General features: G+C 40.2%; 1 protein-coding gene across 1 annotated transcript in view; it reads right to left on the bottom strand.

Moving 5' to 3' along the window:
- The window catches only part of STPG2 (sperm tail PG-rich repeat containing 2), a 629,437-nt gene that overhangs the window by 319,943 nt on the left and 290,145 nt on the right, over nt 1–19,349 (bottom strand). Inside the window, exon 11 of the mRNA XM_075201509.1 lies at nt 714–879. Coding sequence (XP_075057610.1) covers nt 714–879 — 166 coding nt within the window. The remainder of the gene's footprint in view (nt 1–713; nt 880–19,349) is intronic.

Raw genomic sequence — 19,349 nt, 5'->3', positions numbered from 1 at the left:
AGATTTATATTTGGTGTAGGGCACATCCTAGATCAACTTTAAATTTCAGTGTACAAATAAGCTATCAAGTATTTGTGTGCTACATGAAAAGACAGACAGTATTTTCCTCATGTGCAAAATAATAAACTAATTTGCACCCCTTGCATTGCAACATGGTTTTGTCCAGAAAACTTGAGTAACAAAACTTACTCAATTTTTTACTTCACTTTTCTTAATGAATCAGGCCCAATATGTCTAATAAATATCTGATAAAATATTTTAAATAACAAACCTTTACCAGTTTTTTTTAATTTGGTGTGAAATTAAATCAAAACGAATCTGATTTGCTTATATAAAAAATCAGTGAGCGATCTGACAGTGTATAAATTACAGCAAATTAAGATAGAATTGGGGAAACTGGGAAAACTGTTTAGCAAAAAAAAGTGGTGTTATCCATTGCAGCAATTGAGATTCTAAGTTCATATTTCTACTGCAGTTTAGAAAATGAAAGCAAATGTCATTCATTCATTGTTTTAGGTGCTCCCTAGGCAAGTGCCTACTCCACCCCTGAGTTACAGCACTTTTTGTTGGCAGTTGCATATGGAACATCTTTAATGGTCTATTACATTTCTGTCTTGCAGACAATCCCTTCAGTTTTATAAATACTTATATGCCAATCTTATCAATAGTGTACAAGTGTACTAGTAACTAGAGTAACTCTAGTAATATTTTACCTGGCACTTGATAGTCATTCTGCAGGATAAAATCTCTTGGAACTACATTCATGAAACATGCTTGTTTTCTTTTGGCCTGGATTGTCCTGGGTGGTCCGTATCTTCCTTTACTATGCAATTTTTCATACGATTCACAAACATTATAGGATCCTGGAGGTGGTGAATCCTTAAATGCAAAAGTTTAATAAATAAGATAACACTTATTTAACTTAATCATAAAAGTCATGTGGCAATGTTTTTATGTTTATATATGCTATTTAAAAATACATGTAAAAAACATTTACATATTATATAGCACACAACCCGTTAACTAACAAAAATTGTATTTCCCACTGATGTAAAACAAAAAGGGGGTTAACATTAAGTAAGATTATTAATTCTGCATGCGTTAGGAACTCTTGGATCAGTATTTAATTTGAAAATGAGTAAGTCAATACTCCTGAATTCTTAAATTATTTATAATGCAGCCATTGCCTGGAATTCTGAATGACTTAGAACCTAATCTGGGCATTTCATTATCCAGTGTCACTATTTCGACAGAATTCTTAATAATCAGATAGAGAACATTTTATTTTTTGACCTTAATGACTTAAAATGCTATATTAGTTGTCATGCTATTGCTTAATGAATAAGAGGTCGCGCTATGGGATGCCATTACTCACTGAGGTAGACTAACTATATGATACTCATTTGCAATTTGCTCACAGTATGAAGCCAAGAAGAATCCACAAGGCAATATTATTATTTTAATTACAATTCATTCATAAACGACTAACAACCCCTATAAACCAACGTCTATCTTAAGAGATATATATTAGAATGTAACAGTAGGCTGCCATATTTGTAGGTCTCCATTAAATGATATTATGCATGCAGCATGGCTCTATTCACTCAGTTTAGTACAGGGTTACAGCACTAGTTTTAATAAATATCCACTTACCTGGGTTTTTATCGGATGAAAGTTTGAGCTGAGCACAAAAGTAAAGATGTCGCTCACTTAACTTATTGCCAATCTTTCCAGAACAATATGTATTTTAAATGCAGCCTGAGCCTTATTGACTAAATGACAGCATTTAAAACATATATTTGCTCTACAATCAGAAAATAAAAGTACAAACTTCTCCACTCATAGCCCAAATGTCCAAAGTCTTAGTCCAAATGTCCACACTCTTAGTACAAATGTCCACACTCTTAGCCCAAATGTTCACACTCCTGGCCCAAATGTCCACACTCCTGGCCCAAATGTCCACACTCCTGGCCCAAATCCTCATGCACATACCCTCCTACCCATTTCACTGTTATCTCCCTGGGATATGATGAGTCCTGTCCTGGTCCATTTGCTTTGTAGATCTGGCAGGACCACGTAATCCTGATGACATGATTGAGTTTAGTGGCAGAACTGTAATTACTCAGCATTTAAAAGCAGAGCTCTGTTTGTGGGCAGAGTTATGGAGAGCAAAGCAATTACAGCTCTGACTGCACTTTCTAAGAAATTAGAAAACTGATTAGCAATGTGGAGAGTTGTTATGATTTGACAGTGTTGAGAGAGGGTGGAAGGGAGGGTTAAAAGGAATAGCTAATAGGGATTCAATGGGAGTGGTTAGGTATAGCCAATAGGGATACAGCAGGACAAAAGAAAGCAGCTGATCTTAGCTGAGCTTACCGAATTAAATAGGATTTAAAAAGGGGGCAGGACGGGCAGTAGGCCGTGGATCCCCACACAACCAAACACAAGTAACAGGCAGAATTGTTTTTCAATTGCAGACAGGGCACCCAAGTAGGATATACAGTTTATCATACTATTGTGCTAAAATATTTTTTGTTTTCAGGCAGGATATCCAAGTTAAATGCAGAATGGTTTATGCTATTGAGCTTAGACACCCTATTTAGTACAGAGTGGCTTACATTATTGAGCTAACATATTTTTGATTGCAGATAGGTCTCAGCAAAATGAAAAGTCATCAGCCATGAGTAATGGGTCATGGGGATACCCTCAAGTAAGTTACGGTTCAAGCACACAAAATCATCCTTATGGGTAGGTCTGTGCAAAACCAGCCACAGGAGGCCATCCCCAATGGTTATGGCTGGGGCTGTTCTTTCCCAGTATTTTGAAGATGCTTATTAAATAAATCTGTGACCTTCACCATGTATGTCTCGCCGTCATTTTGTGCATGGAACTTTGACTTTTAATTTGTACCCCATTTACAGTCTGTGTTGTTGTTCGAAGTAAGGCATACATACAATCACATATGCATACACACAACCAAATCAAAAGCAGAAAATTTTATTAAAGTTTCTCTTGATTGCAAAAAAAACCTGCAATTAGGACTGATTTAAATAAAAAAATTATCATACAGCATAAATAATATTTTGTCTCATGTGCGAATGAAAGTAGGACATTATTTTTAAAAAATTTGTCGACAAAATTCTATAATATATGCATTATCAACAAAGAAAGCTTCAGAGGTAATTTTACAATCAGCAAATTTTATTTGCTAGCTAGTGCTGGAGACAGTCATCAACGTCAGTGTGTATTTGCACCTTAACTCTAGGAAATGCAGAAGGTACGTGCTCCTGACACGCGTATATGCATCTCCATGCTGGTCTGCCTCAGCCATTACTGTACTCGGCCTATGTTAGACCTTCTCTCCTCTTCTCTCTGTTTCACCTATAAAGGTTGTAAGGAGGCGCGCGTGTGTCAGATGGTGCAAATCAGCATGCGTGTAAATGCGTGTGAACTCTTTAAGGGCACGAGCAGTACAAATTTTTGGAATTTAAGCTACGCAAACGGGCATACATCCAAGTCAGCATCAGGTCCCAAGTGTTTAGCTTTGTACAGTAATTATTACATTGCAAATGAAAGCAAAACTCTTCAGTGCTGAAAAGTTTGTGATATGCAAAGTAGTATAATATTTAAACATTTAATTTGTCATTTATGTTCTTTTCTTTTTATAAGAAAGATTGTCACGTTTGTGTAAATAAGGTAAGTAATTTAAACTGCCGTTATTACTATTATTTTAGCCATTTAAAGTCCACAGATTTTAAATGATATGTCTAGACATGATGTGCAGAACACAATAGTGTTTTATTTTAAATAGAGTGGCATTTCAAAGTTTTAAATGTGCTTTTTACCTTTATTATGGTAGCAAAGTAATTATCTTTCATAGGACTCATACTTCCTGGAACTGTAATATGACATTTATGGTCATAAAAGTGTTCAGTTTATACTGAATAAATGCTTGCATTTCATACCCAAGTGTAAAATGAAAAAAAGAAAAAAGAGTTCACAGCGTCATATACACAATTCAATATAAACTAACAAATCAGGGATGTGACAATTAATAAAAAAAAAAAAATAAGTTTATGGATTCCATACTTCTAGTATCAGTGTTACAATGAAACTGATTACACCAATAATTGTGATAGCTATAGAATGTTAAGGCTAGTGGTGTAACCATTATTACAGTAGCTCTGCTGTCGTCTGCTATAATATATATATATATATATATATATATATATACACATACACATACACATACATATACATATATACACACACACACACACACACACACACACACACACAAGTTAACCCGTGCATGATACTCATGCATTGTAGTCAAATCAAGCTACTTAAGTTCTTAAAAAGGCTCTTGTCATGCATTTGGGCCTAGCCCAGGCCTCCTCAGGGGAAGAGCGTTACTTCCCGATGCAAGCGCCCGTTTTAATGTGTGTTCATGAGGTAAAATTACCTCACGAAAATGAGTTTGATCCCCTCAACTCGTAAATTTAGCCTTTACTACCCCTCCCACGGGGGGAAGGGTGGGATGATGGAAGTTAACTGACTTCACTATTCTAATTTTTTTGTCAAATAATGTCAGTATACCAGATTTCAGGTCAATTGGATGAGCCCTTTCTGAGAAAATAGTTTTTTCCACACACACACACTAACACACGCCACTAGGCTTTTACTTTTATATATTAGATAATGCTAAGAATTTAGGTCAGTGTATAACTCCGCCCAGCAGGTGGCGCTGCAGATTTTTTTTCCCCACACAGACTAACACACGCCGCTAGGCTATTATATATATATATATATATATATATATATATATATATATATATATATATATATATATATATATATATGTGTGTGTGTGTGTATATATAAAAATATGTATATAGTAGAAATCAACAAATAAGACTCCTTGCTCAAGGCTTCTTAAGCAGTAGCTGTTTTATTTGCAGTATAAAATAGCACATCAGAAACTTAAAGAATCCATGGCCTCACTGTTGTTCGGCTCCTTGTCAGCATCGGAAGCCGCACCCACCAGATCCCACAATCCTTTCATAAACGCACACACACACACACACACAACACAGTAATCACTCCCATGTTGTGCACCTGTGTGTCTGTATGCTGTGGGAAAGACTAAGTGGTAATTTAACCCTTGCTGCAGCCTGTACCTGCAAACTCGTTGGGATTTTACCTTTACCTATCTGACAGTACCCTTTTGTCAAATCTAGGGTAGTCAAATGTTGACTACTGGCCAGATTTTTCACTAACTCTTATACCCGAGTCATTGGATTGTATCAAACCTAGACACCTTATTAAACTTCCTAAAATCATTACAGAAACAAATACTCCCCGAAAGCTTAGGCACAAGGACTATGGGGTTATTCCATCCACTGGTGGACTCATCCACTACCCAGAGTTGCAAAATGTCCTCCACCTCTCGCTTTACTGCAGCCCTTCTTGCCTCAGATATTTTATATGGCCGCTGGTTAACTATAACTCCTGGTTTGGTGACAATGTCGTGTTCAATTATTTTGGTGCGCCCTGATATAGCTGAAAAAAAATGTCCATATTTTGAGCTACAATTTCTAAGGCTTGTTGTCTCTGAGTCGGTGTCAGAGAAGACTCTACGGGGACTATGCAGTCCTCGGTTTTTACTGCTGAAAATGTTAATGTGAGGATTTCCCCAGGGCTTTAAAAAGTTGACATGATAGACTTGCTCTTTTCGCCATCTACTGAGCTGCTGCACTCTGTAATTTACTTGCCCTATGGACTCTATTACCTCAATGTGCATACAACTTGCTTTCCTGAGTTGGTACTAGGACGAGCACCTTGTCACCTGGGTTAAAGGTGCGTAGGGTGGCTCGGGTATTATAACCCTTCTTCTGCCATCCCTGCGCTTCCGTCAGATGTTGTTTTACCAATGGGCTGATCTGTTGTAGTCAATCGTATAATTGGGCCACAAATGGTACTGTTTGTGGCTCTTTAGGACCCTGCTGTTTCCACCCTTCTTTGAGGATGTCTAGAACTCCACGGGGTTGTCTCCCAAACAGAAGCTCAAAGGGACTAAATCTCGTTGATGCCTGAGGCACCTCCTTTATTGCAAACATGAGATAGGGTAATAGGGTATCCCAACCTCTTTTATCCTGAGCCACAGCTCGTCTAATCATTTGCTTCGGGGTCCTATTAAACCACTCAACCAACCCGTCAGTTTGTGGATGAGAAACTGAGGTTTGCAGTCTTTGTACCCCTAGCAATTTGCATAACCCCTTCCTTAATCCTGACATGAAGGGAGTTCCCTGATCTGTTAGAATCTCTTTTGGGATTCCCAGTCGAGTGTACATTAACAGTAACTCTTTCACAATAGTGCTTGATTTAACATTCCTTATTGGAACGTTCTCAGGGTATTGTGTAGCGTAATCAAGGACTACTAATACATATTGATGCCCTCGGGCAGACTTCTCCAAGGGACCCACTAAGTCCATGGCAATTTGTTTGAATGGAACAAGAATTATAGGAAGAAGAACCAGGGGAGCTCAATAGTCTGGTTTAGGGGCAGACAGTATCTCTTGACTGCCATACAGATTCCTGGCCAGTAAAACCTCAGGAGCACTCGATTCAGAGTCTTCCCCTCTCCCAGATGCTCCCTCAAAAGGTGTGTATGGGCTGTTAGTAACAAAGGAACGTGTACCTGTGGCACCAAGAGTTGATTAGCTGTTTTCTCCTGTACCACTGCCACCCTATATAGCAGATCCCCTTTTATTATAACATAAGTATCTCCCCTGGCTGGTCTCTCAGCCTTCCACACTCAATTCACTTCCGCCCTATATTTATAAGCAGTTTCCATAGTGTTATCATTATGTTGGTCCCTAGCAAAGTCCTGGAGTGACACAGTCCTGGATATTGGGGACCAATCTTCACCCTCTGGCAGGGCTTCTGTTTCCTCCAAACTTTTATCAACTAGGACTTTTCTCTCCCGTCTTCTGAAACGCGACATCAGCCTAGTTTCAGCCAAAGCCTGGTATTCAAGCTCCAGGTATTGCGGCTTCTTAGCCTCTATCTCTAGTTCCAGGGTGTGAAAGACAGGATCAAGTAGGATCGGAGGTCCGACCAGTGACTCAGTTGCCGGTACGTCCTGACCGATCCAGTCGGCTATAATTTCCTGGAACAAGGGAAAGTCTCGCCCCAGTATAAGGGGGTATGGCAGCCTTGGGGCTATTGCTGCTACCACCTGCACTGTTCATTTCTTTACTGTAATGGGAAGATTGACATTGTCATATTCCTCGGTGACCCCGTGAATGCACAGGACTTTTAATGACAGTAGCCAAGTCGACAGTCCTTCTGGAACCACAGTACAAGATACCAAGGTGATTTCACTCTAAGTCCACCAACCCTAAAACCGCTGGTTGCCATATCAGGAGGGTTACCTGGAACAGCAGTGGATTCCCTGTGTACGAGGACATGGTGAAACAAGAAGGAAACCTGGGGTCTAGTCGTACCACCAAACAATCCATCAGTTCTGGACGATTTGGACAATGCCTTCGGAAGTGCCCCTGCTCGCCACACTCAAAACACTTTGCTGGGGTCACTTTGCGGTCTGTCCCAACCTCTGGTGTTGGTTTCGGCATGAAGTCCTGCCTGGCGACTGTCTCAGTTGTCCGGTCCATAAATCTGTGGTCTTCTCCCACCTCTGGTGTTGGTTTCAGCCTTAAATCTGGCTTGACAACTTTACCAACTGTCCAGGCCATATTTTCAACAGCATAATACCGGTCAATAGCTATTGCAAGCTCCTCAAACGACTGAGGGGCGGTCTGTATCTCCATCTCTGTAATTCCCGACCTAGGTTTCGGTCACAATGGTCGAGAGCCTGGATTTCCAACATTCTGACTGGTCTATTATGGTCAGGCAATTTTATGTAAACTTTGCGAGGTCTGCCAGCTGGGCACGCGTTGCAGATCCCGGCTTAAATCGCCAAACATGGAATCGTTGCACCTTCTCGGGCCCTGTCACCCCTATCCATGCCAAAATGGCGACCTTTAAATGCTAAAAGTCCGCTGCCTAATCCTCAGGCACATCCATATGCTCAGCTTTACCTGTCAAGTAAGAAACCAGTATCTTTACCCATTCACCTGTTCGTGCTCACTTTGTCTGAGCTGACTGAGCTCCACCTGCAACAGTCTGTTACTTTCTCCCTGAACCTCAGCAACAGTTAGCATTTGGTCCTGCTGGGCCTGTTGTGTGGCGGCCACATTCGTTAAAGCTCAGAGGATTTCCTACATCTTGCTGTCTGATCTGGTGGGATAGTGAAATTGTGCCTCCCTTATCAAACCCTGACAGGCAAATGGTAAACAAAACAACAACAACAAGCAAAAATACACTTTTTTCTTTTTTTAAATGTCAGCTTAAGCAGTAATGTCTTAGCTAGCAGCAGCTGCTACATTTTACCTCCAAGGAGGAACAAACAAACAGAATGAAGACAGAGAAAAAAACACACAAATTTATTTATTTTTCTCTGAATATCACTTAGCTTTTGTCTGGACGACTGGGTGGACAGCTGTGTTTTTGGCTGTCCTTTCAAATCCCACGATGACACCACTTTGTAGAAATCACCAAATAAGACCCTTGCTCCAGGCTTCTTAAGCAGTAGCTGTTTTATTTGCAGCATAAAACAGCACATCTCAAACATAAAGAATCCATGGCTTCCTAACAAGCCAAGTATGTCCACAACCCTTCACTATCGGTGAAGGGTTGTGGACATACTTGATCGGTCCAAAGGTCAGGTCCAAAGGTTTGTTGTACTGGGAGTCCTAATTTGCAGTCAAAGCCAGGGGTCTGGTATTTATCAAATATACGGCACAACAGGAGTTAATTCACGATTTTCAGTGTAAAAAAATGAGGGAAAGCCAAAGTCCATCAAAGGATAGCTTAGGGTCTGATATAGTGAACCTGAAGAGCATAAGAGTTAGTCACTAGTGCAAAGGAAGACACATAATAATCTGGAAACCCGGTGACTGAGTTGCTGGGTATAATATAGCGGTTGAGGCCAGGCGCAGATAATGACATAATAGCTGATCCTATAGAAGTCTCCCTATTCTGATCTTCTGTTTGTGGTCAATATATATATATATATATATATATAACATATATATAACATATATATAAATATATATATATATATATATATATATATATATATACACATATATATAAATATATATATATATATATATATATATATATATATATATATATATATATATATATATATATATATATATATGCAGGGGAGGGCAGCCTATTAGGAACATTTGATAGGGAAAAAAATGCAGGTGGACCAGTGACCCAGCCCAAAGAAGCCCACTATTGGACCAGTCTGATGGACAGATGCCTCCCAACCCAGCATGCCCCTGTATGTAAGTGTCCAGCAACACCGGCTGCCATGGATATATGAAATTGGCCAGCCCTGGTTCATTTGCACCTGAGTTTACCTGCCAAATGGAAGTAACCTATATCTCTGTGCTGACAGCATAAAAGGACCAGCTTTGACACTGTAAGAACCCGCTGCTATAACCAAGAGGAGGCAATATTGCAGAAGCAGACATTTGTGCAGGGTAATTTCTCATAGAAAGAAGCACATTGGTTCCACTATTATCTTCAATATTGATATCCTCGGATGGATGATTTTTTTATTCTCCTATGGACACTTTAAATAGTCCTAATAAATAGTCTTATCACGCACTTTTATTATTGTGTTGCAGACAAATAGGGCCTTTTGCTAATCCTGATAAAGTCTTGTGGATAACCAGGTTAACGATATAAAAGGCTAGCAAATCCATGTTTTATTTATTATTGTTTATGCATCCTCAATCCTATTTGTTATTATTGTATTATTTCTTATTGTGAATAAATTGTTGTACACCTTTTTATAATATAGCTAATTTGCATTACTGAATTTAATTATGGAAGGTTAACCCAATCAGTGCTTCTTGTTTTGATTTTTGTCAGTAATTATGTCACGATTTTCCTCCGGCTGCATTGCAGCATCTCCCATAGAGATATTGCAGCTCCTGTCTGCTAAGAGCTATGGTTGGACTTTATGTGAACCTGGCCTGCAATACCCCTTTACCACCGGAGGTGCTGCTGTCTCACCATTGCACAAACCACCTCACTAGCAGGAGTTACCTCATTCCCCAATCAGCACCCACACATGTTCACTGCCTTTATAAGGCTGCCTCCCCCAATAATCTGAGGCAGTTCATTGTTGTCTTGCCTGCTGCTGACTCTCCAAAGCGTTCTGTGTCCTGTTCCAGTCTGACCTCCTGGTATTGACCCCTGCTTGTTCCTCAGCTTTGCAGTTTATCTTCTGATCCAGACCCAGGCTCTGCTCATGACTACGCTCCAGCTCATTCCCTTGTACCTTTCCGGGCTTTGGCTTGTTTGATCCTCCTCTATTCTTACACCCACAGATCTATCCAGTGCCTTGTGCCTCCTGGCAAAACCTCGAGTCCTGTCTACCGTGGTTCATCCACTATCTTGTGTCTCCTGTGTAAATCAGGTATCCTGCCATCTGTGGTTTATCTCTGCCCAATAAAGAGACTTACTTTTACATTATTATCTCTCTTTAGTTCATGCCAGGAATCCTGACAAATTAGACTACTTAAATCATGAGCAAACAACAGAGTACACAATCACCCTCCAAGAGCAAGGTCAACTTCAAAGCAGGGGCCAGTACACAGGTAGTATGAGGCATAAAATCAAAATTCAAACAGTAATCAATGGTCTAAACCAGGGGTTGGCAACCTTTTTCTATCGGAGTGCCGGCTAAAATCTAGTCAAGCCCAGGTGTGTGTGTGTGTGTGTGTGTGTGTATATATATATGTAAAATGTTATGCCGCACAATAGTGCCCCAGTTCACATCATACCTCATAATTGTGCCCCCAATTCATCTTATGCCACATAGTTGTGCCCCCAATTCATACTTTGCCACAGTTGCCCCCGAAACACATAGTATGCCACAGTTGCCCCCAGAAACACATAGTATGCCACAGTTGCCCCCAGAAACACATAGTATGCCACAGTTGCCCCCAGAAACACATAGTATGCCACAGTTGCCAGCAGAAACACATAGTATGCCACAGTTGCCAGCAGAAACACATAGTATGCCACAGTTGCCCCAGAAACACATAGTATGCCACAGTTGCCCCCAGAAACACATAGTATGCCACAGTTGCCCCAGAAACACATAATATGCCACAGTTGCCCCCAGAAACACATAATATGCCACAGTTGCCCCCAATACATTTTCTGCCACAGTAATGCCCCCATTGACTCTTATGGCCTCAGAATTGGCTAAAAAAAATTTTTAGGACACTAATAAATGAATAAAAAATGATATTTTATACTTACCTCTTCTAGCAGTGAAACGGTCCGCAAAGGTGCTTGGGAGGAACTGCGCTGCTGGCACTGAACTGCTGCGCAGGAGCAGCAGTTCAGCTCTTCTCCGGCTGTCATTTTTAATAAATGACAGCCGGAGAAGTGCTGAGCTGTTGCGCTTGCACAGCAGTTCAGTGTTGGGGAAGGAATGACAGCCGAAGAAGAGCTGAACTGCTGCGCTTGCGCAACTGTTCTAGCTTTCATTTATTTAGTACCTTCTACTAAATGACAGCTAGAATCTGATTGGTTGCTATAGGCAACATCCCCACTTTTTCAAACCCGCAGCTTAGTAAATCTAGCCCTTGGTAATACTGTTGTTGTTTAATGTTATTTATGTAAAGTTCTATTAAACATAACTGTTTTATTGTTCTACTTATGAAGTGCAAACATTTTTATAGAGCACTGTTTTGTCACGTTTCCAATCACAGTATAATCTAATGTGTCTGGGACATAAGCAGACAAAGCAAGGTCCCAGCAAGTGCCTCCCTGTCACTGTTGTACAGTGAAATCAGTTAACCATTGAACTACACTTGTTTAGTCCAGTGGATAACTATACATTTCATATATTGCTTACATTCTGTGTCTCTAGGTAACTTGTTATCTTCATGATACAGACATCACAACCACAGGACTTACAATCTCATAGAACATCAAATTTCAATTTCATCATATCTTGCATTTGTATTTTTTCTTATCAGGGCAAAAACCATTCAGGTTTCAACATAATTATCTACTTTGTATTATATATTTATTATTTAATGTAATCTGTATTAATAGTTTTTGGTATATCTATTTTTTTTTAGCTTCCAAAAGACTGCTATGGCCATATATTATCAAGTCTATTACATTCAGATGGTCTATAAATTTTAAAAATGCCTATATTAGCTGAAAGATTTTAAGCCATGTAAAGACTCTATTACTCACTTATATTATTGCTGATTTGTCAGTATGAATAGTTAGCTCAGATGTATTCCATGTATTTTTAAAGATTAGATTAAATTATGCTTGTATTATTAAATATAGGATTTTTGAATTCTAACAATGGGTGCAGTCTAGTACTTTAGATTCCCAATGTGAACTAATCTACTTTTGTACACCAAACATATGTTATGTTTATATTTAAATATATTTTTTTTATGTGGGTTAACTGAAAACTTACATTTTGATATAAAAAAATGGTACCACTCACCATGAGTTTCTCATCTACATGTTTGTACAGACATTGACCAAATACATGGATTCTTGATTGAAGTGTAACTTAAGAAACGACTAATTTCACACCTCATAAAACAAAACATGAATTTCACCAATTGGATTATAGAACCCAAACCAGTGTACTAACCTTTATTTATAGGGCATCACAAGGTATCTGCAGCGCTGTACAAAGTACAGACAGTGATTCATACAAGGTAGAACCATACAGTACAATAAACAAAAATACCAGGACTTCAAAGCTCCCAACATAGCTTACACATTGCGGATGGAGCAGTAGAATAGATAGAGAGATAGGAGGGAAGAGAGCCCTGCTCGTGAGAACTTTCATCCTAAAGGGAGGGGAAACAGACATGAGGCACAAGGGGGTGATAGAGGGGATCAATTGCAAGAAAAGCGAGTGGCATGGTAGGGGAAGAGAGGTGATGGAGTCAGGCATGGAGAGCTGGTTAGGTGGATGGCTGGTAGGCTCTGGGGAAAAGGTTTGTTTTAAGTGCCTGTTTGAAGGTGCACACATTAGGGGACAGTTGGATGGAGTGTGGGAGGTCGTTCCAGTGGAGGGGGGCAGCCCGGAAGCAATTTTGAATTCTGGAGTGAGATGAGGTGACAGCGTGGAGGAGAGGCAATGGCCATTGGCCAAACGCAGGGAATGTGATGGGGTGTGAGTGGAGAGGAGGTTGGAGATGTAAGGGGCAGTGGAGTGGGAGAGGGCCTTGTAGTTGAGGGTGAGGAGTTTGAAAAGGCTTCTGTAGGGGAAAAGGAAGCCAGTGTAATGCAAGACAGAGAAGGGAGGCAGAAGAGGAGCGGTGGGAGAGGAATATGAGTATCGCAGCAGCGTTAAGTATAGACCTGAGGGGGGCAAGGTGGGAGAGGGGGAAGCCGGTAAGGGGAAGGTTGCAGTAATCAAGATGTGAAATTATGAGTGCTTGGATAATAGTTTTGGTGGCATCCTGAGAAAGGAAGGGCCGGATGCGGATGATATTGCAGAGTTGAAAACAAGTGGACTGTGCAAGAGACTGAATGTGGGGGGCAAAGGAGAGGGTGGAGTCAAGGGTAATGCCCAGGCAGCAGAGTTGGGGAACAGATGAGATGGTAGTATTGTTAACAGTGATAGAGATATCAAGATAGGAACAAGATCTAGAAGGAGGGAAGACAACAAGCTCAGGTTTGGCATTGTTACTTTTGAGAAAACGTGAAGACATTCAGGAGGAAATGGCAGAAAGGCAGTTAGATACATGAGAGAGGAGCGATGGAAGAAATCAGGATAAGAGATTTAGAGTTGAATGTCATCAGCATAGAGGTGGTATTGGAGATCGAAAGAAATGATGAGATTACCCAGGAGGGTAGTGTAGAGTGAAAAGAGTAGAGGTCCAAGAACAGAGGCCAGAGGAACTCCTACAGGGAGGGCAGAGGGGGGGAGAGGATGAACCACAAATGGCTACAGAGAAAAATCGGTTGGCGATGAAGGAGGTGAACCAAGTGAGAACAGAGCCAGATAGGCTGAGAGAAAGAAGGGTCTGCAACAAAAGTGTGTGGTCAATGATGTCGAAGGCTGCTGAGAGGTCCAGGATAATGAGCAGGGAAAAAGGACCCTTGGATTTGGCCGAGATAAGGTCATTGGTAGCTTTGGCCAAGGAGATTTCAGTGGAGTGGAGGGAGCAGAAGCCAGATTGGAGAGGGTTAAGGAGGGAGTTGTCTGAGAGGTGCCTGGTAAAGCGGTTGCAGACTATACGCTCAAGTAGTTTAGAGGCAAATGGGAGAAGAGAGATGGGGCGGTAGTTAGCGAGAGAGGTCAAGATTGTTTTTTTTGAGAATGGGAGAGACAAGGACATGTTTAAAGGGAGAGGGGATGATGCCAGTGGAGAGTGACAGATTGATGAGGTGAGCAAAGTAGTTGCAGGCAGTAGGGGAGAGGGAGCAGTGGATGTGAGAGGGGATGGGATCCAGGTGGCAGGTAGAGGGGGGAGAGGAAAGAATGAGGGAGTGGATTTCTTCACCTGAGGTAGGGCGAAAAGAGCACCAGAGTTGGTTGTTAGAGGAAGATGGAGCAATAGGGGTAGCAGAAGAGAGAGCCAAGTAGGAGATATCAAGTCTGATATGCTCAATTTTGGAGGAGAAGGAGACAAAGTCGGTGGCAGAGAGGGAGAGCGGAGTAGGAGGGGGGGGGGAAGAGAGGAGAGAGTTGAATGTAGCAAAGAGGCAGCGGGGATTGGAGGACTGAGAAGAAATGAGAGATTTGAAGAGGGATTGTTTGGCGAGGGAAAGGGGCAGAGCTGTAGGAGGAGAGGATAAATTTGAAGATATAGTGACTTGATTAATAAATATATTCTTCTACATAATTGTATGCAGTTATTTTAAGGTATATTACATAAATACATCTGATAATGTTATGCCTATACTACATAAATAATTTTCCAAAAAGGCTTTGAAGATATCTACCACATCAGGAATGTGCCATAAATGCGCAATTTATCCTGTGAAGTTCATTAAAATATTTTGATCTGCACTTAAACATGCAGACAAATGCATTATTGTGGCTAGCCAAAGTCCTCCATCAGAAGGAGCACAATTTTTACCTGCCCCCAGTCGACACCATTTTGATACACTAATGAAAGTGCTTGCTCATAAAAATGAGTTCAAATTTGCATAAATAGTGGTATAATGTAAAAAAAAAAAGAACATTAAATTATTTTTGGGTTTGCACATGCTCAATTGTCTGCTATCACGGAACACATGGAAATGGTAGGATTCTTACAATCTGCCTGGTTTAGCCCCACCCACCAGTCTTTGCACTCTTCTCATCTGGATTGGGCTTTTTCTCAACTATAAGTTTAGGGTTCTTCCTGTATGTCTCGCTGTCTAAATAAAGTTACTTCTCCTCAAGAGTTACATACAAAGAATACAGTTGCTACTTCTTCCCTTCTATTCTAATCAATTTTCAAGTAAGTATGTATTCAACAAACAACAGTCCAAGACTTTGCCGCATCATCGGGCATGAGACTGCCCGATTGATATTCATGGAAAAAACCCTCCTCCAGTGCATGTTTATCCTCTCTCACTCCTGGAGACTCAAACCAGTACGTCAAAGAGAACTTACAGTGGGGATTTGTCAGACCTTCATCCCCACCAGCCGGCTTCTTCTTCATGAATAAATAGGACAGAACACTTCGTCATTGCATTGATTATTCTTGTCTCAATGCTGTAACCATCAAAAAATGCTACCCTATTCCTCTCATAACAGAGCTATTTGATTGTATCAATGGAGCCAATATCTTCACTAAACTCAATCTCCGTGGTGCCTACATTTAGATTTGAATCTCAATGGGAGAAGGTGTTGTAGGATACTGGAGGCAGCAGTGGAAATACGACCAAGTTCGTCAAAGATCTTGCGAAAACAAGCTATGAAAGACGCAAAGTCCAAGAGTAGAGGATTGTTTTACTCCCATAGGGTATGCCCAGGCTAGGGCTTGGCATGAGAGCAGGCATATAATATAAGCAACTTTCACCTACTCAGTAAGGAAAGTATGTGTAAACAATTCAAATTGGAAAGAACATCGGTTCAGAAACCCTCAGAAAGTTTTAGGATCTCCATCGTATTTGGCAGAAGCAGGAAGCCGCAGACTGGAGGAAGGTATGGGTGCTGCCAATGCAGCAGGAGGTTTGGTTACAGCCAGAGGAGAATTATTCAAAATATTTTGGAGCGCATAGACAAGCCTTGGTGGCATTACATCAACTGGACCTGGGTAGCATCTTGTCTGTTCACTGTGCCCAAAAGATGCTGGAGCACCTCCTTAGGGGATGGATCTCCTATAGAATCCATTAATGGCCAGATCTTACTACCACGAAACACACAAAAATGATAGGATTGTTACAATCTGCTTAGAATAGCTCCACCCACTGCGGAGGTGTGCAGTCTTGTGTTGCAGAGGTTTTTATCTGGAACCCCAGCAAGGAGGATTGGTCTTTGGTGCTTACACCACGCCTAGGTACCAAGAGAGACTGACAGGAGAGAAAGATGTTAACCGACAAGAGGAGACTAGGAAACGAAAAACAGGATACCTGGATTACTTAGAAAGCAACAGATACAGGATACCAGGATTAGCTGAAAAGCATATAGCACTGGATACCAGGATGTGTGGAATAGGAACATATACAGGATACCATAATTAGCTGAGAATTATATAGCATTGGATACGAAGATCTACTGAGTAGGAACGCCTTAAGTAGTGCTCAGAATGAGGGGGAGGGAAATGTAATTAGACAATGGGGGAGAAGGGAAGATTACAAAACACAGGAGTGCCCATACACACTCCAGTAATCTAAGATGGCGGCCATCATAGCAGAGGAGTCCGACGGAGGAGGACAGCCCTGCTCACTGGACCCCGGTAAGTAATCCGGAGAGTCTGGCGGTTTGGAAAATGACCCTGTGTCTGCGGTGTGTGATGTGTTTTATTGAAGTCATTTGTAAGTATACTTCAAGAGTTTCACCCACTAGTGAAGAATGTGGACGAGTGTTTTAGTTTGCGCATGCACAACTTTACCATTATATAGCACTGTGCAATGTGTATACACATATGCTTCCACTGCAGCCAGCAATGTGCACAAAACACAAACATCTTTGCAAGCATAACACACATGTATTTTTGTACCCAATCTTTTTGCTCATGAACAATCTGTTACTGTACTCCACATTTTTAAGTAAACACACAAATATTTCATCACTACACACAAATAGCCTAAACTGTAATAATGTGTTGGACTACATATATAAATAGGTTTACAGATTCAGATAGCTCATTCAAAGTATAGTTGGTATGTATTGAGATACATGCGTTTTTTTTGTTTATTGGACTGTGAATAAACATTTTAATGTATACGATTATATTTTTTATATAAGTTATTTACAAAGGAGCAGATTGGTTGGCTATACTTATGATGCCTTCACTGTACGCAGTTGCCGTTGTGTGCCACAGTCTGGAGGAACTTGATTAAGTATAATTACCTTTGTTAATGAGCCTATAAACATGGTGATATAATGTAAACCACATATGTTAAAACTGTCCTTACGATACACTTCTTGCAAAAATCCATATATTTAAACAAATAAGCATGTGTCAATAATGGCAATTTGCAATTTACCTTGTTGGACTATACATGGGAAATGCTTCACAATCATTCCAAATCATTCTAGAAATAAGCAGTGATTGAAATGTTTAATTTAAATGGAACTCTGGGGCACATTCATTGATGTACATCATTCTATACTCTAGCTTAGTATTCAAGTCAATGTCAAACGGATAAGGACGTAATATACAGCAAAGAAGATTAATTAACCCCAGGGAACATTTTCGTGTTGTATACATCACCCCAAGAAAATCCCTTTAACTCATTCAAGTGATGATAAGAACAGGAGGCATATGGTATTCATGCGCTCACTGACTGCGCTTGGGAACTATCTCTTCAGATTAATACACTGTCACAAATCAAGTCATTGTTTTCTGCCCCAAAAGGCTCTGACAAACCATACTGTGACACCAGTAATGAATAAGAAATAAACTTGCAAAACTGCCTCTGTCCCAGGAAATTGGAAACAAATAAGAGGATTGGGAGCACCTTTTAGAGGAAACCAGACTAGCAATGATAGAGTCTGTCATGTTTGGTACACATGAAAGATGTTAAGAAGTTAATGCTAGGCTATTAGTCACTATTTTAATAACTCCCACTATGAAGCATAAGGAGATAGTAGCAAAATTCAATACTGACTGCCACAACACCATGCTGATTTTCATTAACTTTGTTCAAAGGAGACCCAGCATGGAATTATTAAAGTACTTTCATAGGCAGATGACTAAAGAGGCTTGTCTATTTATAGAGATCACACTCAATCTTTATTCTTGTACACACATGGGCGGCAGACAGCATTAAAAATCCAGCTACACGTTACCCATTTTCTTTGCACTGATAAGCATAAAACACTGACAACAAAATGCCTAGTGAGCAGAATAAAAGGCTAAAATCATATTTTTTGTAAACAGATCACTTTGATGCCCTGATCTTGGGTTTTCATCTATACTAGGCGATTGTGTCATTTTCCAGTAGTACTGTTAACATTATTTTGGCTTTATAGACCAAGAGAAATATAGTGAATGTTTCATGAAAATTATTTAATAGCTCTTAATACAGTTAAATAGAAACTAGCCCTTTCCCTATAGATTTGCAGCTGTGGTAAACAGTCGCTCTCAAGTGATACAGGGAAAGTTCAATTTAATGTACAGTGAAATAATAATGAATAGAAAAGTGTGATTGTTCCTATTGATTATTATCAATGATGTGCATTAAACTACAACAGATGGCTGCGTAAATTAATATGTTTCATGTGGATTTTCCCCTATCCTTTTTGTTACACCCTGATTTCGAGGGCATTTGGCTGAAATACACTATATAGAAGGCTTAGATACACTCATAATACCAATCACAACACTAAAACCACTGACAAGTGAAGTGAATAACATTGACTATCTCATTAAAATGGCACCCATCAAGGGGTAGAATATATTAGGCTGCAAGAGAACAGTCAGTTCTTGAAGTTGATATGTTGGAACCAGAAAAAATGGGCAAGTGTAAGGATTTGAGCAACTTTGAAAAAGTTCAAATTGTGATGGCTAAACGAGTAGGTCAGACCATCTCCAAAACAA

The sequence above is a fragment of the Mixophyes fleayi genome, chromosome 1, assembly GCF_038048845.1.
Source record: "Mixophyes fleayi isolate aMixFle1 chromosome 1, aMixFle1.hap1, whole genome shotgun sequence".
NCBI classification, from domain to species: Eukaryota; Metazoa; Chordata; class Amphibia; order Anura; family Limnodynastidae; genus Mixophyes; species Mixophyes fleayi.
This window is presented reverse-complemented; position numbering and strand designations above follow the sequence as displayed.